This window comes from Colossoma macropomum, unplaced genomic scaffold (genome assembly GCF_904425465.1).
Source record: "Colossoma macropomum unplaced genomic scaffold, Colossoma_macropomum, whole genome shotgun sequence".
Taxonomy (NCBI): domain Eukaryota; kingdom Metazoa; phylum Chordata; class Actinopteri; order Characiformes; family Serrasalmidae; genus Colossoma; species Colossoma macropomum.
The window spans coordinates 81,120-105,435 of record NW_023495265.1 but is presented as its reverse complement, the minus strand read 5'-3'; the positions used below and the strand labels follow the sequence as shown (position 1 = coordinate 105,435).

General features: G+C 37.8%; 1 protein-coding gene across 1 annotated transcript in view; it reads right to left on the bottom strand.

The window, feature by feature from the left end:
* Window positions 1-264: 264 nt before the first annotated feature.
* LOC118801327 overlaps window positions 265-24,316 on the bottom strand; it is a 35,753-nt gene continuing 11,701 nt past the window's right edge. Inside the window, exons 5-20 of the mRNA XM_036561582.1 lie at window positions 21,323-21,685; window positions 18,402-18,827; window positions 17,179-17,553; window positions 17,016-17,087; window positions 15,593-16,018; window positions 14,628-15,014; window positions 13,398-13,772; window positions 13,234-13,305; window positions 8,877-9,293; window positions 5,643-6,017; window positions 5,485-5,556; window positions 2,820-3,194; window positions 2,662-2,733; window positions 1,530-1,611; window positions 1,307-1,394; window positions 265-369 (exon numbers count right to left, since the gene is read on the bottom strand). Of these exons, the coding sequence (XP_036417475.1) occupies window positions 364-369; window positions 1,307-1,394; window positions 1,530-1,611; window positions 2,662-2,733; window positions 2,820-3,194; window positions 5,485-5,556; window positions 5,643-6,017; window positions 8,877-9,293; window positions 13,234-13,305; window positions 13,398-13,772; window positions 14,628-15,014; window positions 15,593-16,018; window positions 17,016-17,087; window positions 17,179-17,553; window positions 18,402-18,827; window positions 21,323-21,685 (3,983 nt within the window). The 3' untranslated portion in view covers window positions 265-363. The remainder of the gene's footprint in view (window positions 370-1,306; window positions 1,395-1,529; window positions 1,612-2,661; window positions 2,734-2,819; window positions 3,195-5,484; window positions 5,557-5,642; window positions 6,018-8,876; window positions 9,294-13,233; window positions 13,306-13,397; window positions 13,773-14,627; window positions 15,015-15,592; window positions 16,019-17,015; window positions 17,088-17,178; window positions 17,554-18,401; window positions 18,828-21,322; window positions 21,686-24,316) is intronic.

The window sequence follows — 24,316 nt, the reverse complement described above, 5'->3', positions numbered from 1 at the left end:
TAAATGCCTGCATATTATTTGAACCTTATTTTTTATTGAAGCAAATAGAAATGTACAGATTACATTCTGAATTTAAAAACCTCCACCCAGCATATGAATGTGGTGTGTACATCAAGATTTATTACAGCACTTAGCATTTCATAAACTTCATAGAGACATTCCACAACAAATTGTATACGTTTATATATATGTTTTTATATCAGAGATTTGAGTTTAAAATTCACAAAGACTTTAACATATCACAATATTACAGACTCATATATAGCAGTTTGAGTTAAACCTTTTAAATTGTTAATAGTATATAAGCAAAAAAATCTCCGTCTCTCTCTGTTGGGGCAGTTTAAGTGGATCAGTGTTGTTTCTTCAAGTCTAAAAAAAGATGACAAACAAAATTAAGGCAGAACACACACACACACACACAAATACACACTCGCCTACTCAGTTAATTTATATTAAGTACACATTGTGCTGTTTTAATAACACTACACTAATAGGAGCACAGTAAGAAATGTATATTATAATATATATATATATATATATATATATATTCTTTCAAAGAAGGGCAAAAATTATATAATGATACATTTAATATTCAAGGTCCACTTTATTATGTGCTGTTATCAAATAAGTAAAAAGCTCATTGTTATGAACTTCAGCGGATCCAAGATAGCACCATATGAATTGGCTAAGATGGGGCTGATCTAGCCCAAGCTTTAGATTCACAGATTGACTATATTTTTAATTAGGGCTATTTTTTGTCCAGCTCTGGGTTTCCACAGTTTGTAGTATTAGCTGGGACAGATAGGTCTGGTTTTAAAATCTGAGACATAAAGCCATTAAACATGAGACATTGTAAAATATTGCATGTACACACTGAGTATGAGTATGAACTTTTTAATTTTGGTTTAGACTGAGAGTTAGATCAAATAGTGAGTATGTTATTATTTGACAATAATTAATGCAAAAATGTTGTGTTTGATTTGCAGTATTATGTTATTAGAGAGCTAACAGTGGTGCTTTAGCGGCTGCACATGGGTATCTGAAGAGTCCAGAGTACAGAGTTCAGTAATGATTTGAACTTGAAATGTTGTCATGTTCTGTACATGTAGTTGCGATGAATGCTGCTGCACAATATAGTGTAATTTCTCTGATAGCTTGCAGTAGCCATTATGCACAGGTAATGTACACATCATCAACTGTAGATTGTAGCTAGCTTGACAGCTAATTTCCATCACTGATCTGTAGCATTCCCAGTGACCAGTAAAATAATGACGAGTGTAATAAGACTTTCATGTCGGTAACTCACTGGTAGAGTCTCGTACACTGGAGGACTGATTGCATCATTGTAGATTTCTTCATCCATATTTTCATCGTTCACCTCATTTCTCCTGCGTCTTCAAAGAATAAGTATTATTATGCAGGATAGACAGAGGCATTTTTATTTAAGTGATGTACATCATATATTTTTATTAATAATATAATGTAGACTACTGAATTTACCTTAATTTTATCTTGAAATGTTTTCTTACCTTCTCCAAAAATATACCGCAAGAAAAGCTGCAATCCCACAAAGTGCAATTCCAATAGCTACGTACAAAATTATTAAATAGTCTGTAGAGGGATAGACACACACACACACACACACACACACACACACAGCAACATTCGTGAAATCTGTCAACATTTGAAAAGTGTCAGAATTTTATACTTAAACTTTAAGGAAAACCTAAAAATTTAAGCAGGTTTAAGTAGGTCTAAGATATACTTCAGTTAAGGTTTAAGATAAAGCTCAGGTAAACCTGATATACAGCATGATCTAGTGGCAGATGGGTGATTTTAAATGCTTAGAATCCAAAGACCAAGTGCAGAAATGCATTCTAGCCTTCGTAACTTCAGAACATCCCACAGAACCCACTCTACTTTTGGGGCAAAGCTAAAACCAACTACATACTTGATGAAATTAGTTTTAAATGAAATCTTAAATATCTTTGTGCTCTACATGATGTATTTATATATTTCCAGCTAGAAAGACTTTTAAAAAAACACCATCACAAGATGTTTGAATTTTTCATTACATTTACGTCATGTCTTATCCTATGAGTTGATTAGCAGGTTGCAAAACAGAAATCCAACTATTGCCTGACTAATGAAGACTCAGTTTCCACATTATCTGATCACTCAACTGCACATAAACTATTTAAATAAACAAATGATTTTCTGCAGTTATTCGATTAAGTGCATGTAAATCTGTCTAGAAACCCCACCCAAAAACCTGATATAAGCTCTCTGCATTTAGCTTTTATATTATAACAAAGGGTTAAATACAGCAACATCTTACACATCAGAACACTCAGCAGACTCAGCCCTCACTAACCAATCTGATTCCATCTAGCTGTGACCAAACATGATGGTCCAATTGCCCCAAGAGGAACTACTTATACCAAACACAATCAATCAAAACAGGTAAACACAAAACATAGAATGTCCAAAGCAAACATTTCTGATTTAGGGGCAGAGCTGGGCCAGGCTTTAGCAAGAAAAACTAGCATGGAGTAAAGCATGCAGTTTATCATCATTTAGAAAATTAGAAAGCTAACAGTCTTTATTTAGACAACTGAATTATGAGAAGGTAAAACACAGAGACAGCAACTGGACACCTACTAGTGTTTGTATTTGATGGTGGAACACTGGTTGTAGAGGTCAGGGTGGTGTTTGGAGTGATGGTGTTCACATCTGAATAAAGAACAAGTTACAACAGATAAGAAAACCCAATAATTATTAGCAAAACACAGACAAATGTTCAATAACCAATGGAGTACCTGTACAGTAAGCTGCAGTGCAGAATGTTGGCCCGACAAACTTATAGATGTAATAGTTTCCTGGACATGCTTTGACTTGAATAGGGGTGGAATTATAGAAACAGCAGTCACTTCCTGACCTCCCACAGACTCCACGAGTGACTATTCCATCCTCTATCCTAGGATGAGAACCATTCAGCCACAGAGTGATATCAGTACCACATCTGGACTGATTAACACAGCTGTCTGCCATACGGATGTTCATCCCGTTATACAGCAGCCGATACCAGCCATTCCAGTTGAAGTTTCTGTCACAGTTCCACAAACCAGTCTCATTAGTGGCTCTCCAGGGCTGATCCAGCACAGTGTAGTTATTACAGGGATCAATGAACGCAGCTGTTTTTGAAATAAATAAAAATATGCATCAGTGGTGAAGTGATTTAGTTCCAGAGAACATAACCTAAAATATTAAAAACCTACAATGAAAATAACTACTCACTACTAAAATATCACTACTACTCAACTAGTGCTTGTGTCTTTTGATTCTACAGTGAATGCAGACAGTGCACCCACATACCTTAACTCATTCAAAAAACAATTAAAACTCTGTTCACTGTTATTTCTCTGCTAAATCATTATGTTGAGTATAAATTCTCTAAAATATATAGATGTTGGGATATTCAAAGTCTTTGCAGTTTTACATTGAGATTTTTCTGAAATTGTTCAACATTTTTTTAGATGCAGTTTTTTTTGCAGATTGTTGAAATTTTGCCCATCTTTGCTTCTGAGAGACTCTGTGTTTCTAAAATGGTCTTTTTATACCCAGTCATGTGAGGTAGTCGTAAATTGCTCCTCTATCTGTATTTTATTAATACCACTTACTTTTCCAGCCTTTTGTTACCCCGTCCCAACTTTTTTCATGAAATGGAAAAATGTCTCACTTTCAACATCTGACATGTGTTCTGCGTTCTATTGTGAAAAAAATGTGGGTCTATGATATTTGCATTCTCTTTTTATTTACATTTATTTACATTTTACACAGTGTCCCAACTTTTTTGGAATTGGGGTTGTATATCATGACAATTTAATGATTTTTTTTTTCCTGAAGGTGGGACTCCTTCCATCACACAATAACACAAATTGTTTTCAGTTCAGGGCAGCTGTGGCATCACCAGGATTCTAACACATAATCTCCTGATAATGGAGAAATTTAAGAAGTGGTCGTTGTTGTTTTTTTATACTGCCAAAACCAAAAGGGCAGACAATCAAAATAATGGCAGTTTACAATTTTAGGCAGATTACGACTTTAATGGCAGATTTGTTAATTTATTTCTTAGATTGGATTAAGGTCTAGAAATCTGATAAAGAGAGCTGGATTTTAGCTTCATAACCAGATTCCTCAGTGCATGTAAACTCTTACTCTGATTTCTTTCATTTTTCTCAGTCTGCAGCTTGTGAAAACAGAGTGCTGCACCAGAAATGGCAAGCAGCGATTAACAAAGGAACTGGGAGATTGCAAAAAAATACTTTTGGGGCGATGCTACAACCAACTACATGCTTGATGAAATTAAAGACTTAAATAAAATCTTAAATATCTTTGTGATCTACATGATGTATATACATATTTCCAGCTAAAATGACCTGATGTTTAAAAAAAAAAAATGCCATCACAAGATGTTAGAGTTTTGCATTACGTTTACGTCATGTCTTATCATGTGAGTTGATTAGCAGGTTGCAAAGCAGAAAACCAATTATTGCCTGACTAATGAAGACTCAGAGTTTCCACATTATCTGATCACTCAAGTGCACATAAACAAATTAAACAGATTACTGACAAAATCTGATTTTCTGCAGTTATTGGATATTAAGTGCATGTAAATCTGTCTAGAAAACCCACCCAAAAATCTGATATAAGCTCTCTGCTTTAAGCCTTTATATTATAACAAAGGGTTAAATACAGCAACATCTTACACATCGGAACACTCAGCAGACTCAGCCCTCACTAACCAGCCTGATTTCATCTAGCTGTGACCAAACATCACCCAGTAATCTCACTCCACAAACCACCCCAAATCCACTCACTACCATTGTATTAGCTTTTAGCCTTTAAATTATAGCAAAGGGTTAAAAGAGTGACATGATTCAAATTTCAGAATACTTTTGATAGTAAACATACAATCGAGATTGAAAAAAAAATTAAAAAATGAAAAATTGTGACACTAAGTTTTAAAAAAAAATAGCCAAATTCATAAATATCTAAAAAATCTCTTAGCATTTACAAGTAAAATCATGACATATCTGAGTAGCCCAGGGTCTCATGAAAACATAATTTGTGACTGTCTCATATAAATTCTTTCTAATTGTAATTGAACAAAATGACAAAACAATGACGGTTAAATCATGTTAAATTGTAAACCACAGTTAAGTTAATGATGGTGCAATTGCCCCAAGAGGAACTACTTATACCAAACACAATCAATCAAAACAGGTAAACACAAAACATAGAATGTCCAAAGCAAACATTTCTGATTTAGGGGCAGAGCTGGGCCAGGCTTTAGCAAGAAAAACTAGCATGGAGTAAAGCATGCAGTTTATCATCATTTAGAAAATTAGAAAGCTAACAGTCTTTATTTAGACAACTGAATTATGAGAAGGTAAAACACAGAGACAGCAACTGGACACCTACTAGTGTTTGTATTTGATGGTGGAACACTGGTTGTAGAGGTCAGGGTGGTGTTTGGAGTGATGGTGTTCACATCTGAATAAAGAAAAAGTTACAACAGATAAGAAAACCCACTAATTATTAGCAAAACACAGACAAATGTTCAAAAACCAATGGAGTACCTGTACAGTAAGCTGCAGTGCAGAATGTTGGCCCGACAAACTTATAGATGTAATAGTTTCCTGGACATGCTTTGACTTGAATAGGGGTGGAATTATAGAAACAGCAGTCACTTCCTGACCTCCCACAGACTCCACGAGTGACTATTCCATCCTCTATCTTAGGATGAGAACCATTCAGCCACAGAGTGATATCAGTACCACATCTGGATCGATTAACACAGCTGTCTGCCATACGGACGTTCATCCCGTTATACAGCAGCCGATACCAGCCATTCCAGATGACGTTCCTATCGCAGGTGGACCCTCCAGTCTCATTAGTGGCTCTCCAGGGCTGATCCAGTACAGTGTAGTTATTACAGGGATCAATGAACGCAGCTGTTTTTGAAGTAAATAAAATATGCATCAGTGGTGAAGTGATTTAGTGCCAGAGAACATAACCTAAAATATTAAAAACCTACAATGAAAATAACTACTCACTACTAAAATATCACTACTACTCAACTAGTGCTTGTGTCTTTTGATTCTACAATGAACGCAGACAGTGAACCCACATACCTTAACTCATTCAAAAAACAATTAAAACTCTTCACTGTTATTTCTCTACTAAATCATTATGTTGAGTGTAAATTCTCTAAAATATACAGCTGTATGCAAAAGTTTGAACACCCATAGTTAAATTCCTGTGAATGTTTTGTTGATTTTTTTAACTGAAAATAAGCAATCACACTTAAATATGGAATTTTCTATTTATTTATTGAGTTTAACATACTGGGAAAAAGAAAACATAAAACCTGCCATAACTTTTGCACAGGCCACATTAAAATGTGCAGAAGTGTGTTCTCTGTAAAGGATCAGTTAAGGGTGTTTCCACACCTGCTTCAGCATCTCAAGTGGATTCAGACCACTGAGTCACGGTTTTCTGGGCACATGTGATCACGTTAATAGTCCCCAAAAACAAACAGAAACTCAGATCACCTCTTGAGGTGGTTTCTGTACAGTTCATTTGTAGTTTGTTTTGTGGTTTGATTGACTTTTGCATTGTGAAAACAAAACAGCCCAAGACCACCACATAGTGTTTTGCATTATGGTAACCTTGAGGCCTACTGTATGTAAATAGTCACAGAGTCATTCTCCCATATTGGCCAAGTTTCAGTGTGGCCAATAGGAGAGCTGTAGATATATCTGATCAGTTCCTGTTGTTACTCATATTGATCCAGACCCCTTAAAGTCTGCTGTCATCAGAATATAGATGATATTTATATACTGGATAAAATTCTTTGGTCCCACTTCATATTAAGTGCCTCTAATAACTGTGTAGTTACATATGAATAATCTATGCAACAACAATGTAACTACTGATGATTTAGTCAAAGTTACAGATGGATTATAGAACTACAGCCTATGTAATTATACAAGTGGATCTTACAGGTCAGAAGTATTTTCCAGCAGTAAAAGGAAGTATGTTTTGCAATTTTTTTTTTTTGCAAGTTTTGTATAATTACTGTGAAATAACTGTGTTGTAACAAGGTAACCTACTCACATCTCATTGATTAATACCATTCTGTAATTGCTCTGTACCTATATAGCAACTACACTTGCCTGTAGTGTTAAAGATACACTTTAAAATAAGTGGACAGTTCCTGTGTAGTTGTTATGCAGGTACTGTGTAATAATGCAGTGGTAATATAGACATTGCTTTTAATGCAATACCTGTAATTAATGTTATAAAAAATACATTTTTAATATAAGGGGGCATCTGCTGTACCATCACATTACAGAATAGTTTAAAGCTGAAACTGGTTACAGTGTCTCAGCACTACCAACATAAATGCTAGCTAAATGTTAGGAAAGCTGGCAGATACAGTGTAAGTAACGCCTTAATGTAAGTTATTACATACTTCCTTTTACTGCTGGAAAAGACTTTTGAAAACTGCTGTTTCAGTCTGATTACAAATGTAATTACATTTGTGTTATTACATGAGGAAGAATAGGCAGTTACAACTATTAAGATGCACCTGTGTAATTACATGAGGCAAAACTGAAGTTGATACACATGTGTAATTACACAAGGTGTATTGCTTTAATCTGTGTGTAGTCATTAATAGCTACATTGTTGTTGCATATATTGTTCATATGTAACGACACAGTTATTAGAGACACAATATAAAGTGGGACCAATACTTTTAATCAATTTTGTTTATCATTTTACTACTCGTGTTTTTTTTTGTTGTTTTTTTTAGGATATGCTAGTCTAGTATAGCCATTCATTTGTTTTGACTGTGCTGTTTAAGTGTATAATACACTTAAACAGCTTAATACACTCCTTTCTTTGTCTCTCTCTCTCTCTCTCTCTCTCTCTCTCTCTCTCTCTCTCCTTTATCACTCAACCAAACTACTATACAAGTGTGCAATGAACCAATGAGAACATCACTGATGCTTGGCTGCACTCTGCGGTCCACCAATCAGAGTTGTTGCTTGTGTGGACAGGCAAGTGTGGGTGTATTTATACATACATAGTAGTTGTTTGATTGTTTAGACACATCAGGTAAGGGACGAGTGCCACCTGCTGTGTTTTGGTGAGGATTAGACTTGGCTAGGCAGATTTTGGTTTATTGATTTCATTTCTTTGGCACCGTCCTCCGTCCACGTTTGCGTTTGGTTGGGTCACACAAGTCAATGTACACACTTAACCCGTGGTTAGTTTAGCTCTTTCTTTGTAAATATTATTCTTACATACACTTTTTGCAAGTAGGAAGGAAAGTAAAGTAAAAAAGCATTGACTGAAATTGCAATGTGTCCTAGTGTCCTTCCCTTCCTTCTTCCATCACATGCCACATGTTACCTCTCCTCTACCTCTAGCTACATCTGAGGGGACCGTAACAGCAACAAACTAAAACAAGTTTTCTTGGATCACTGTTAGGAATTTGTCTCCTTCTTTATTTGGTCCTAGCTAGGGTTTGATTATTTTTTTCTATATGAAAAAAATGAGACTGTCATAATAATAATGATAATAATAATAATAATAAGAAGAAGAAGAAGAAGAAGAAGAATAGTTCGTATGTTAAAGGGTGTCTTGAACTCAAGACAGCTGTCAACAGCTTAAGGTGACACTTTCCAAACAGACTATGAAGGGAACATTTAATTTGTTTTTTGAACTAAAATTCACCATAAGATACTGACCATATCAGCTGTACATTCATTATTAATAAAAAAAGAGGAAGCTGCAGACTTTACCTGCACAGTATGTGGGCATTGGAAGTGATAAAGCTGGCTTGATGAGTCTGTAGACGTAGTAATTTCCTGGGCAGGCTTTGACTTGGATTGGGTTTGATCTATAGGAATTACATTGTCTGCTGTCAACTGAGGATCCATAGATGTCTCGGGTGACGATGCCGTCCTGTGGTACAGGATGAGATCCACCAAGTAGAAGTGCAGTGTAACCACCACAGGTTATATAACTCCAACACCAATCAGATTCAGGAATCTGAGCACTTTTTCCCTGAAGATTCAGACGATACCAGCCACTCCATTCAACAAGAGTGTCATCAAAGCCACCGTAGCTGGTGTAGAACACACTGTTTGTTCTTCTCCATTCATTATCAAGAACAGTGTAGAGACTGCAGGGGTCAGAAGTCATGTTGTTTGCAGTGTCTGCCATGGAAAAAGGATCATAAAAAGCAAATATTTTCTGTACAATTCTCACTGCTTTATACCCAAAATCACAGAACACACAAAAACCAAACATCAAAAAACACATGTATATGTTTGATGTTTAATTGTAATGAGTAGTAGTGATGATGATGATGATAATGATGTTCATGATGACCTTTTGCCTGACCCTTCGGATTGTTTGCCTGTATGTTTGTGCTTCTCTGTTATTTGCCCTTTTTGGATCTGTGACTGTTTATTGACTTCGATTTTGGATTGTGTTTTCATCAGTAAAGCCTCTCATTCTACTTTTACCCGCGAACGTCTGTGTCATTCTATCATGTTACAGAATACTGCATCTACCATGCAGATGGCGGATCCTGAGGCTTCACAGAAAGCTCTCACTGAGCAAGGATATCTGCTAGACCGACACCAACAAGTATTAGCCAGGGTAACTCAATCCCTTGAGTCCTTAGCTCATCAACAATCTGAACAACAAGTTCAGCTGGCGTTACTGGTTAACAGCATGAAGGATCTCACCACCCAACCTCAGACCCTCAGTACAGTTGAGCCGGGAAGGGAGCTCCGTCAGCCCTACAACCCAAGCTGAAGCTGCTACTGCTCTGTTTCCAGTGGAGAATAATTTTTGGAGAATATTTTGTATGTAAAAGAAGAAAAATGTGAGTTCCACATTCAATCTGTCACGCTTTTGGGTTATGTCATTAGTCCTACCAGAGTTGTCATGGATGACAAGAAAGTTGATGCTGTGCTCAATTGGCCAACTCCAACTCCATCTTCAGTCAAGGAGCATCAGAGATTCCTTGGCTTTGCCAATTTTTACCGTGGTTTCATTCGAGGCTTTAGTACTATTGCTGCTCCACCGACTAACTTACTCAAATGCCCAAATGGCTTCATTGGATGGAACAAGCAGAACTGCTTTCTTAGCACTCAAGGAAGCTTGAGTGCTAAGAAAGGTGACATTCCCGTATACCAACCCAGAGACAGAGTGTGGCTTTCTACAAGGGACTTCAGAGCTATTGAGGGAAGTAGAAAGTTGTATCCTAAGTACATTGGTCCATTTAAAGTGTTAAAACGAGTTAATGAAGATTTGCCCCCCCGTTTCAGAGTCTCTCGCTCATTCCATGTTTCTTTGTGAAAACCTGTTATTTCAGGCCCACTGGACAGGGCCACTCCAGGCATCATGCCACCCCCTCCGGAGGTGATAGATGGAGCACCTGCGTTTGCTGTCCATTGGTTGCTGGACTCCCAGAGACGTGGAGGTGTCCTCCAATACCTGATGGATTGGGAGGGATATGGCCCTGAGGAGCAGTGTTGGGTCCCCGCACGGGATGTACTGGATCCTGGTTTGATTGCTGACTTCCGTAGTCGTCACCCGGAGAAAGCTGCTCCTTGCCCCAGAGGCTGACCATGGAAGCACCCCTCCGGTCCACTTCCTGAGAGTGTGTGGGGTCATTGTGGATGAACCCCATCTGTACAGCACCGCAGCATCTTGGGCCCTGCTTCTGTTCGTGGGTGTGGTGGTCGTTCTGGTCGGCCTCATTCCAAAGACTCTTTTTGGCGGGGGGGGGTACTGTCACAACTCCCTTTGGCTCTGAGGTCTCTTTGGACTCCATCTCCCAGAACTCCCAGGATCTCAAGACTACTGCCTCAGTCTCACGCTCCAATCAGTGCTCTAGGTCTCCAGAGTACTGATCCTGTCCACCTGCAGCTCATTCAATAGTTTAGTATGAAGCCCACTGTGTAGGATATTTCTTTGCGAGGTATTGCTTCTGTCTCTAGAGCTACTGAGCGTTCATAACTGTTTGTTATTCTGGTTCTGACTTTTCGCCCTGTTTTTGACTTACCTTTCGTCTGACCCTTTTTTGGATTGTTTGCCTGTATGTTCTTCTGTGTTATTTGCCCCTTTTGGATCTGACCTATGCCTGTTTATTGACTTCGTTTTTGGATTATATTTTCATCAGCAAAGCCTCTCATTCTACTTTTACCTGTGAGCGTCTGCGTCATTCTGTCATGTTACATATATACACACTTATAACCTCAATTCCAAAAAAGTTGGGACGCTGTGTAAAATGTGAATAAATCTAAATACTATGATTTGCAAATCTTATTGACCATATTTTATTTATGATAGAACATAGAACACATATCAGATGTTGAAAGTGAGACATTTTACCATTTCATGAAAAACAGTTACTCATTTAGAACTTGATGGCAGAAATCCATCTCAAAAAGTTGGGACAGGGCCGTGTCTACAGTTGTGTAGCATCCGCTCTTCTTTTAACAACAGTCTGTAACATCTGGGAAGTGAGGAGACCAATTGCTGGAGTTTTGGGAGAGGAACGTTGTCCCGTTCTTGTCTGATTCTGCTCAACAGTCCTGGGTGTACTTTGCCGGATTTTTCGTTTCATGATGCGCCAAATGTTTTCTATTGGTGAAAGGTCTGGACTGCAGGCTGGCCAGTTCAGCACCCGGACTCTTCTTCTTCGAAGCCATGCTGTTGTGACGGATGCAGTATGAGGTTTAGCGTTGTCTTGCTGAAATGTGCAAGGCCATCCTTGAAAGAGATGCTGTCTGGTTGGGAGCATATGTTGTTCTAAAATTTCTATGTACTGTTCAGCATTGATAGTGCCTTTCCAGATGTGTAAGAGGCCCACGCCATAGACACGAATGCAGTCCCATACAATCAGAGATGCAGGCTTTTGAACTGTGCAATGATAACAAGCTGGATGGTCCCTCTCCTCCTGAGTCCACAAAATTCCAAAAAGAATTTCAAATTTTGATTCATCTGACCACAGAACAGATTTCCATTTTGCCTCAGTCCTTTGCATGATACAACTTTAACTTGCGTTTGTGGATTGCTCGGCCAACTGTGTTCACAGACAGTGATTTCTGGAAGTGTCCCATGCAGTGATTTCCAGTACAGAATCATGCCTGTTTCCAATGCAGTGCCGCCTGAAAGCCCTAAGATCATGAGCATCCAAACTTGACTGTCAGCCTTGAATCTTGCGTACAGAGATTTCTCCAGATCTCTTCACTTTTGATCTTTTGTTACTTTGATATTATGTACTGTAGATGGTGGGATTTCCAAAGTCTTTGCAGTTTTACTTTGAGGAACATTTTTCTGAAATTGTTTCATAATTTTTAGAGGCAGTTTTTCGCAAATTGGAAAATCTCTGCCCTTCTTTGCTTCTGAGAGACTCTCTAAAATGCTTCAGTCATGTGAGTTCGTTGCAAATTGCTCCTCCAGCTTTTTTTTATTAGTACCACTTACTTTTCCAGCCTTGCCCCTGTCCCAACTTTTTTGAGATGTGTTGCTGCCACCAAGTTCTAAATAAATTAATGTTTGTCATGAAATGGAAAAATGTCTCATTTTCAACATCTGATGTGTGTTCTGTGTTCTATTGTGAATAAAATATGGGTCTATGAGATTTGCATTTTGTTTTTATTTACATTTATTTACATTTGACACAGGGCCTTGGAATCTTTTTTGGAATTGGGGTGGTATATAATATGATTTAAAAGCTAGAACAAAGTTAGCTTAGCAAGTTTTTGACAAGAACACATGCATCTTCACTGTCTCCAGTTTCAGAGGAATTTGCTGTGGTGTTACTATATTACTTGCTGAAAAGGGTCACTAGAGAAAGATGCAGGGAAAATCTGTGGCACATTTCTATTATACCTGCTGAAACTATCAGACTGATAGTTGCTGACTGGCCAGTGAGTAATTAGTTGGATTTTCCATTGGCCTGATACTGATATTAGATGGTCTGCATACTATATATATATATATATATATATATATATATATATATATATATATATATATATATTTATGCAATGTATGCCCATAAAGCCATCATTCTTTATTTAGACAAGAAAGTCTTCAAAATCCAAAATACAGTAAAACCTTGGGAAGACCTACCAGTGTTTATCTGTGATGCAGCAACACTGGTCGCATTCATCTGGGCAGTGTTTGGAGTGACGGTGTTCACATCTGAATTAAGAGAACATTGATACAAACATAAATGACCTTTGGCAACATTCTTGAAAAAATATCATCTAAAGCTAATAAAATAATCAAAGTACCTGCGCAGTAAGCAGCATAACAAACATTTGGCTTCACAAACTCATAGACGTAATAGTTTCCTGGACAGGCTTTAATTCTAATTGGGGTGGATCTGTAGTAACAACAGTCACTTCCTGAACCCCCACAGACTCCACGAGTGACTATTCCATCATCTATCTGAGGGTGAGAACCATTGAGCCACAGAGTGATATCTGTACCACATCTGGATAAAGCAACGCAGCTCTCCGGCATACGGATGTTCATCCCATAATACAGCAGCCGATACCAGCCATTCCAGTTGAAGTTTCTGTCACAGATCCACAGTCCAGTTGCATTAGTGGCTCTCCAGGGTTGATCCAGAGCAGTGTAGTTGTTGCAGGGATCTTTAAAATTAACTGTTGTTGAAACAAATAAAATAAGCATCAATCGCAAAGAAATGCAAAGTTTATTTATATATCACTGCTGTAGGGACAAAATCTTTTCTATCCATTTTTGTCATTTTTCACACTTCCACACTGAGGTTTTGATGATTTCTTGGATTTTTTTTTTTCTTAGAATAAATTTACTTTAAATTAAAGGTTGGAGTGTTATATTTTTTTCTACCTACACCTACTCCTAAATCTAAAGATACACACAGAAGCACAAAGCAACTCTCAGGAAATTGATCTAATTATTCTGTCAACATTTAAAAAGAGTAACAAATTCATAATTTAATTAAATTTTAAAATAAACTCTAAAATTTAACCAGGTTTAAGATAAACTTCTGTTAAAGTTTAAGATAAACCTCGGTTAAAATCTAATATAGAGCATGTTCTAAAGGCAGATGTGCAATTTTTAAGACTTAGAACCCACATGCATAGCTGCATTCTAGCCTTCAGAACATGCTACAGACATGGTACACAGATCAGAACACTCAGCAGACCCCACCCTCGCTAGCCAGCAAGACGTCATCACATCAGTCAGTGTGTTTAAATGCACTCAGTAATCTGATCATAATCACAGTTGTTCAGTTATCTGAAATTCTTTCTGACATTTTATAATTGAAAAACACTTTAGTTACATTTTCTTTACAAGAATTTCTGTGAGAACTCACATTGCAATAATATGAATCCTTACAGCAGATAACTCATTGGTTTATTGTTTTCTTAGACTAAATTTACATTTCTATCTTATATTTGTGCCTAACCAGCTCAAACTAACACTGACAATAAGATTGAAGAACACTAGAATGTATATGATAATTAGATTACCTGCACAGTAAGCTGCATTACAGATGAATGGCCTGACAAACTCATAGACATAATAGTTTTCTGGACAGGCCTTGACCTGAATTGGGGTGGATCTGTAGTAACAGCAGTCGCTTCCTGACCTCCCACAGACTCCACGAGAGACTATTCCATCCTTTATCTGAGGGTGAGAACCATTCAGCCACAGAGCGACATCAGTACCACATCTGGACTGATTAACACAGCTCTCTGGCATGCGGACACTCATCCCATTATACAGCAGCCGATACCAGCCAGTCCAGGTGAAGTTTCTATCACAGTAGGACCCTCCAGTCTCATTAATGGCTCTCCAAGTTTGATCCAGAGATGTGTAGTTATTACAGGGATCATAACTGGGAGTGTTGAACGCAACTGTCATGAAAACAGATGAACATTTAAAAAGAAATCAGTTAAATAACAAGAAAGGGCATTTTTAGCTTAATGAAAATGTATCAGTGATGCCCTTAAAGTCAGCAGTAGAATATGGATGATATTCTTGTTGTGAATAAAAGTCTTTTAATTATTTTTTTGATTAACCACCCACTCAACACACATATTTTTGTATATACTAGTGTATAGTCAGAATTTCTCTTCATTTATTTTAACTGTTCTGATTAAAATGTAAAATACAGCAAACTACATCAGGTTTTTCTGGATCACTGTTAGCAATTCATCTCCTTTACTTGGTCCTGGTTAAGATTGGATTTTTGTAAATGAAAAAAGTAAGACTGTAATAAAAATAACAACAAAACAACAACAACAACAATAATAACAATAACAACAATAATAATAATAATAATAATAATAATAATAATAATAGCCTACTCTCACCAGTTTAAGAAGAAGGCAACCTATGAATTACTTTTTAAATTAAAATTCACCTTAAGATACTGATCATACCAGCTGTGCACTCATTATGAATAAACAATATAGGAACCTGCAGACTTTACCTGCACAGTATGTGGGCATTGGAATTGATAAAGCTGGCTTGACGAGTCTGTAGACGTAGTAATTTCCTGGACAGGCTTTGACTTGGATTGAGTTTGACCTGTAGGAATTACATTGTCCACTATCATTAGAATAGACATAAGTGCCATAGATGTCTCGGGTGACGATGCCGTCCTGTGGTCGAGGATGAGATCCACCAAGTAAAAGTGCAGTGTAACCACCACAGGACATAGAACTCCAACACCAATCAGATTCAGGAATCTGAGCACTTTTTCCCTGAAGATACAGACGATACCAGCCACTCCATTCAACAAGGGTGTCATCAAAGCCACTGTAGCTGGAGTAGAACCTACTTTCTGTTTTTCTCCAGTCATTATTAAGATCACTGTAGACACTGCAGGGGTCAGACGTGATGTTGTTTGTAGTGTCTGTCGTGGAAGCAGAATCATAAGAAGCAATTATTTTGTGCACAATCCTCACTGCCTTATACACAAAATCACAGAACACCATTCAAAGACTGAACATCAAAAACAAATGTGTATATATATATATATATATATATATATATATATATATGTGTGTGTGTGGGTGTGTGTGTGTGTGTGTGTTTGTGTGTGTGTCTGTGTAAGCAGGGATGTCTTCCATCACACAATGACAAAAAGTATTTTCAGTTCAGGGTAGCTACTATCTCTATGATAATGGTGCTGTTGTTGAGGGTAATATTGTTTTATACTGCTAAATCCAAAATGGTGGACAATCAAAATAATGTTTGCAGTTTACGATTTTCGGCAAAATAAGACTTTAATGGCAGATTTGTTAATGCATGTTTAAAATTAAGTGGTGCAACAACAGCTAAATTTAAAGTAAAACTTAGACTAACAAATGCTTGATTAGCTCTAAACTGTTTATTTAATCCTTGTTGGTGCAACATGATAGATATGGTTTCAACCATATCTATCAAGATGGCTATTAACTGGATGATTTGCCTATCAGAAAACATGCATCTCTCATAAATTGCTCTTGTGAAGCAATTTATTGGCTGTAAAATTGGTATTTTAACAGAACACACCAACGCTAGAACAAAGTTAGCTTAGCAAGTTGGCAAGTTTCCGACAAGAACACAATCATCTTCATTGACTCCAGGCTTTGCTGTAGTGTTGCCACATGAAAGGAGTCACTTGAGAAAGATGCAGGGACAATCTGTGGCACATTTCTATTATACATGTTGAAAATGTGCTCTGACTGATTGTTGCTGACTGGCCAGTGATTACTGAGTTGCATTTACCAGTGGCCTGATATTGATAATATGTATTATAGTACAGCAACCATACTATATATGTAGTGTATATCCATAAAGACATCATTTTTATTTAGACAAGAAAGAATTCCAAATCTAAAATAATGTGAGATCTTTTGAAGACCTACTAGTGTTTATCTGTGACGCAGCAACACTGGGCGCACTTGTCTGGCCGGTGTTCGTAGTGACGGTGTTCACATCTGAATAAAAATAAACATTGACACAAACATGAATAAACATTGGCAACACTATAAAATACACAGTCTAAAGCTTATAATGTAAATAAAGTACCTGCACAGTAAGCAGCATCACAAACATTTGGCTTCACAAACTCATAGACGTAATAGTTTCCTGGACAGGCTTTAACTCGAATTGGGGTGGAACTGTAGTAACAGCAATCACTTCCTGACCTCCCACAGACTCCACGAGTGACTATTCCATCATCTATCTGAGGGTGAGATCCAATCAGCCACAGAGTGTAATATGTACCACATCTGTATTGATTAACACAGCTGTCTGGCATACGGACGCTCATCCCATAATACAGCAGCCGATACCAGCCAGTCCAGTTGAAGAATCTGTCACAGATCTTCAGTCCACTCGCATTAGTGGCTCTCCAGGGTTGATCCAGAGCAGTGTAGTTGTTGCAGGGATCATTAAATGTAGCTGTTGTTGAAACCAATAAAATAAGCATCAGTGGCAAAGAAAGTTTATCTAAATATTTTTGCTCTTTGGCCAAAAACTTTTATCTCCATTTCTGTCTTTTTTCACCTTTTGACATAATTTGAAATTCCAAACTTCCTTTACATTTTATCAGAGTTTGATGATAAATGGACTAATATATAACTTATCTCTTGGGATTTTGCTGATTTCTTGATGATGAATTTCTTTTTTTCTTAAAATAAATAAAGGTGGGAGTTTTCTGTTTTCTTTTTTCAGTGTGAGAATTTAGGCTATTTCACCAAACAAAAGGTGTTTATATATATAATACTGAATGCATGTTGATATAAACGGAAGCAATATTGATATATATTGAAAAAAGACCTTTCTAAAAACTCAGCAACATATCAGCACAGGTTTTGTTACGTTAATGTCACTGCCAGGTTCAGAGTGGTGCAGCTCCCAAAAAGATTCATTCAAGAGCAGTTCTCTTCTCAGACACTGTTGAAGGGCTTGAAGATGGCTAAGAAAATCTGGCTGTATCCACAAATGCACATCAGCTAACACCAGGTGGAGCCCAAAGTGGCCAATATGTACACAAAGTGAATTCTTGGATAAAGGACTTTGAAGGAGACATGTAATTAACACTTTGAATTAAAATTCACCTTGAGATACTAATCATATCAGCTGTACATTCATTATACATACATACATACATCATCTAAACCACTAATCCTTCTGGGTCGCGGTGGGGTGCTGGAGCCTATCCCAGCTGTCGTTGGATGGAAGGCAGGATACACCCTGGACAGGTGCATTCATTATGAATAATCAATATAAGAACCTGCAGAATTTACCTGCACAGTATGTGGGCATTGGAATTGATACAGCTGGCTTGACGAGTCTGTAGACGTAGTAATTTCCTGGACAGGCTTTGACTTGGATTGGGTTTGACCTGTAGGAATTACATTGCCTACTATCATTAGAATAGACATAAGTGCCATAGATGTCTCGGGTGACGATGCCGTCCTGTGGTCGAGGATGAGATCCACCAAGTAAAAGTGCAGTGTAACCACCACAGGACATAGAACTCCAACACCAATCAGATTCAGGAATCTGAGCACTTTTTCCCTGAAGATACAGACGATACCAGCCACTCCATTCAACAAGGGTGTCATCAAAGCCACTGTAGCTGGAGTAGAACCTACTTTCTGTTTTTCTCCAGTCATTATTAAGATCACTGTAGACACTGCAGGGGTCAGACGTGATGTTGTTTGTAGTGTCTGTTGTGGAAACAGAATCATAAGAAGCAATTATTCTCTGCAGAATCCTCACTGCCTTATACACAAAATCACAGAACACCATTCAAAGACTGAACATCAAAACACATGTATTTATTTGATGTTGAAAATGATAATGATGATTATAATGAAATAATGATGTTTAAATACTCTATATGCTTTATTTTAACAGACTAGAGTTCGCTCACATCTAGCTTTAGTTCGAAATATTTCCAACTCACAATCTTTATATCATATATAAAGTGAGTACCCTAACATTTCTGCAAATATTTTATTATATCTTTTCATGGGACTACAATATATAAATTAAACTTGAATACAACTTAAAGTAGTCAGTGTACAGCTTGTATAGCAGTATAGATTTACTGTCTTCTGAAAATAACTAAACACACAGCCATTATTGTCTAAATAGCTGGCAACACAAGTGAGTACACCTCACAGTGAACATGTCCAAACTTTGCCCAATTGTGTGGTTGTCCTTCCCTGGTGCCATGTGACTTGTTAGAGTTACAAGGTTCCAGGTGTGAATGGGGAGCAGGGCTGTTAAATTTGGTATTTTGGGTACAATTCGCTCATACTGGCCACTGGGTATTCAACATAGCACCTCATGGCTCTCCACAAAGATGGCCTAGGCTATAAGAAGATTGCTTACACCCTGAAACTGAGCTATAGCACGATGGCCAAGGTCATACAGTTTTTTTCCAGGACAGGTTCCACTCCAAACAGGCCTCACCAAGGTCGACCAAAGAAGTTGAGTACATGTGTTCAGCATCATATCCAGAGGTTGGCTTCAAAAAATGGATGCATGAGTCTGCCAGCATTGCTGCAGAGACTGAAGAAGTGGAGGGTCAGCTTGTCAGTGCTCAGACCATACGCTGCACAATGCATCAACTCAGTCTGCATGGCCGTCGTCCCAGAAGGAAGCCTCTTCTGAAGCTGACACACAAGAAAGCCCAGAAACAGTTTGCTAAAGACAAGCAGTCCAAGAATATGGAGTACTGGAACGATGTCCTGTGGTCTGACGAGACCAAGATAAACTTGTTTGGCTCAGATGGTGTCCAGCATGTGTGGTGGTGCCCTGGTGAGGAGTAACAAGACAACTGTCTCTTGCCTACAGTCAAGCATGGTGGTGGTAGCATCATGGTCTGGAGCTGCATGAGTGCTGCCGGCACTGAGGAGCTGCGGTTCATTGAGGGAAAAAATAATTCCAACATGTACTGTGACATTCTGAAGCAGAGCATGATCCCCTCCTTTCGGAAACTGCGCCGCATGGTAGTTTTCCAACTCAATAACGACCCCAAATACACCTCCGAGATGACAATTGCCTTGCTGAAGAAGGTGAAGGTAAAGGTGATGGACTGGCCAAGTATGTCTCCAGATCTAAACCCAATTGAGCACCTGTGGGGCATCCTCAAGTGGAAGGAGGAGGAGTGCAAGGTATCTAACATCCACCAGCTCCGTGATGTCATCGTGGAGGAGTGGAAGAGGATTACCAGTAGCAACCTGTGCAGCTCTGGTGAATTCCATACCCAAAAGGGGGTTAAGACAGTGCTAGATAATAATGGTGGTCACACAAAATATTGACACTTTGAGCACAATTTGGACATGTTTGGTGTGAGGTGTACTCACTTGTGTTGCCAGCTATTTAGACATTAATGGCTGTGTGTTGAGTTATTTTCAGAGGACAGTGAATCTATACTGCTATACAAGCTTTACACTGACTACTTTAAGTTATATCCAAGTTTCATTTCTATAGTCTTGTGCCATGAAAAGATATAATACAATATTTGCAGAAATGTGAGGGGTGTTCTGACTTTTGTGGGATGCTGTGTGTATGTGTATATATGTGTGTGTGTGTGTGTGTGTGGGTGGGTGTGTGGGTGGGTGTGTGGGTGGGTGGGTATATGGGTGGGAGGGACGTCTTCCATCACACAATGAAAAAAGTATTTTCAGTTCAGGGCAGCTGTGGCATCACCAGGATTCTATCTATGATCTCAGATACTATCTCATGATAATAGCAGATACTTAAGAAGTGGTTGGTGTTGATTTTTTTATGCTGCCAAATCCAAAAAGATGGACAGTTAAAATAATGGCAGTTTACGATTTTTGGCAAATTTTCACTTCACAAAAGTGAGTACACCCCTCACATTTCTGCAAATATTTGGTCATATCTTTTTTATGGGAAACACTATAGAAATGAAACCTAAATATATATTTATATAAATTTATATAAATATAAATATTGATATAACAAAGTTGTCAGTGTACAGCTTGTATAGCAGTATAGATTTACTGTCCTCTGAAAATAACTCAACACAAATAGATCGTTTTGAAGACCTGCTAGTGTTTATACAACCCCATTTTCAAAAAATTCAGGATGCTATGCAAAATGAATGAAAAGAAACAATGACACAAACATGCATAAACTTGGCAACACCATAAAATACAGTCAAAATCTTATAATGTAAATAAAGTACCTGCACAGTAAGCAGCATCACAAACATTTGGCTTCACAAACTCATAGACGTAATAGTTTCCTGGACAGGCTTTAACTCGAATTGGGGTGGAATTGTAGTAACAGCAATCATTTCCTGACCTCCCACAGACCCCACGAGTGACTATTCCATCCTCTATCTGAGGGTGAGAACCATTCAGCCACAGAGCAATATCTGTACCACATCTGTATTGATTAACACAGCTGTCTGCCATACGGACACTCATCCCATAATACAGCAGCCGATACCAGCCATTCCAGTTGAAGTATCTGTCACAGATGTTCAGCCCAGTTGTATTAGTGGCTCTCCAGGGTTGATCCAGAGGAGTGTAGTTGTTGCAGGGATCTTTAAAAGTAATTGTTGTTGAAACAAATAAAATAAGCATCAGTGGCCAAGAAATGCAAAATTTATTTATATTTTATTTCTGTGGAGACAAAAACTTTTATCTTCATTGTGTCAATTTGAAATCATAAACTTTCCACTTCCAAATTTCTTAAATTTTTGCACATTTGACACATTTGAACGTTTCAGATCATCAAGCTGTTTTAGACAAGGTAACCCAAGTAAATAAAAAAATCTCCTTTTAAATGATGATTTTGTTTACTGAAGGAAAAATGCTGTTCAACCCTACCAGTCCCTGTGTGAAAAAGCAATTGCCTCCTTAGCCTCAAACAGTTAACCAAATTCAGTTGTCTACTGGGCTCAATTTCCCGAGCCACATCCAGGTATGATTACTGCCAGACCTGTTGACTCTAAGCTTCAATTAAATAGAACATGCCTGGCAATGTGCTGTAGGGTAGAACGTCTCAAAAAGGAGCATATGATGCCACATTCTAAAAGATTAAAATACTGATGCGAAACAAAGTCATCGAAATCTACCAGTCTGGAAAGGGCTACACAGGCATTTCTAAAACCCTGGGACTCCAGAGAACCACAGTGAGAGCCATTATCCACAATTGAAGAAAACTTGGGACAGTGCTGAATCAACCTAGGAGTGGCCGGCCTACCAAAATTTCACACATTCAGGAAGTTACAAAAGAAACCAGATGAACATCTAAAGAACTGCAGGCCTCACCTGCCTCAGTTAAGGTCAATGTACTTGACTCCACAGTAAGAAAGAAACTGGGCAAAAACGGCATCCATGGGAGAGCTGCAAGGCACAAATCACTGCTGATCAAAAATAACATACAGGCTCGTCTCACATTTGCTAAAAACCGTCTAGATGACGCTCAGGATTTTTGGGATAATATTCTGTGGACTGAGGAGTCAAAGGTGACATGTTTAGTCATGAATCCGGTTACATCTGGCCTAAAGCTAACACTGCATTCCACTATAAGAACATCATGCCAGCAGTAGTGTGATGGTCTCTGGCTGCGTTGTTCCTGCAGGATCTGGACAAGTGTCATAGTTGATAGAACCATGAATCTTGCTTTCCATCAAAAAATAAAAAATAAAAGAAAAAAGAAAAGGAGAATGTCTGCCCATCACTTTGTGACCTAAAGCTCAAGCACAATTAAGTTATGCAGCAGGACAATGATCCAAAGCACATCAGCAAGTCCACTTCTGAACAACTCAAAAGAAACAAAATTGAGGTTTTGGATTGGATGAGTTAAAGTCCTGACTTGAATCCCAATGAGATGCTGGGGCAAGACCTTAAACAGGCAGTTCATGCATGAAAAGTTTTATTGCCATTGTTACTGGATTGCAGTTGTAAGGCCACAGCCAGTTATTAGGTTTTGGAGGCAATTACTTTTTGACATGGGTGATATAGATTCTTAACAAATCTTCATCTTCAGTAAATGGAATAATCGCTGCAGTTTGTGTTTACTTGTGTTGTCTGTATCTTGTATTAAAGTGCCCAGTGTACACCTACTCCTAGACCTAACCCCAACCTTATCGTCAACACTAAGCCTACATCTACTCCTAAATGTAACGAATGAAACATAGTTTCATCCAATATATTCAACATTTCATTCCATATATTCAGAGGTTTCAGTCATTAGATATATAAATAATTTCCTAAATGGAGAAAACTTTGAGAAGTGCTGGAAACATATTTGAGATTGGTATGATGGTGCTTACATCTGAAAAGAAGTAATAATAAATAAACAAACAAATGAATAAAATAAAAAAAGGTAGTTTTTAGAGGGATTATAATGGAGAGTGTTAAAAGTAATGATGGAAATATAAAAAAGCTAATATAATAAAAGTGTCCTATAGAGCATAGATAACATTAAAAAGCACATGTAAAAGTGACTCAAATATAATGTGAGATTATTGTTCGCACAGCTCTCAATAAATAGACCTATATGTCACGTTTACACATGACCTGTTTGGAATCACTCTAACCCTGTAAGGTGAACTTAGCCTGAGCTATTGACGTGCAATTACCTCACTAGATTAGAGGGGGGTACATGCTATAGAGTAAGTACATAGAGTTAAATTTCTGGTATATACTCTGGACATGATTAGTAACTATATGGGAATTTTCAAGCAGGTATAACAGTACATTCTCAGAGATTAATTATAAAATATTATGGTGAAAGGACTGAAAAATAAGGTATCTCGGAACATAGTAATTACGCAGTAACTACCTGTTAAACCATTCTCATCTTTTAAAGATATTTACCAGACATATTACCTGGCACATACTGGTAAATTCTAACTATAAACTATCTGTTTTCTTGTTTTTGTATTTTTCAGAGCTAAACCCTTACATAGTGTAGATAACAATATATAATATTCAAAAGCATATATAATGTTCATAACACAGTGTAATAGATCAGATTTAGGTTAAAGCACAGCAGTGGTAAGTAGTGTTTGAATGCTATGGTGAAATATGGATAAATGAGGCAAATAATCACACAGGATTAAGTTAACTACAGAACACAACTAACTGGATTTTAGAGTTCAGCTTTGACACACGGACACCCCAAACGTAACTTCAACTGTAAACCTACACTTACTCCTGCACCT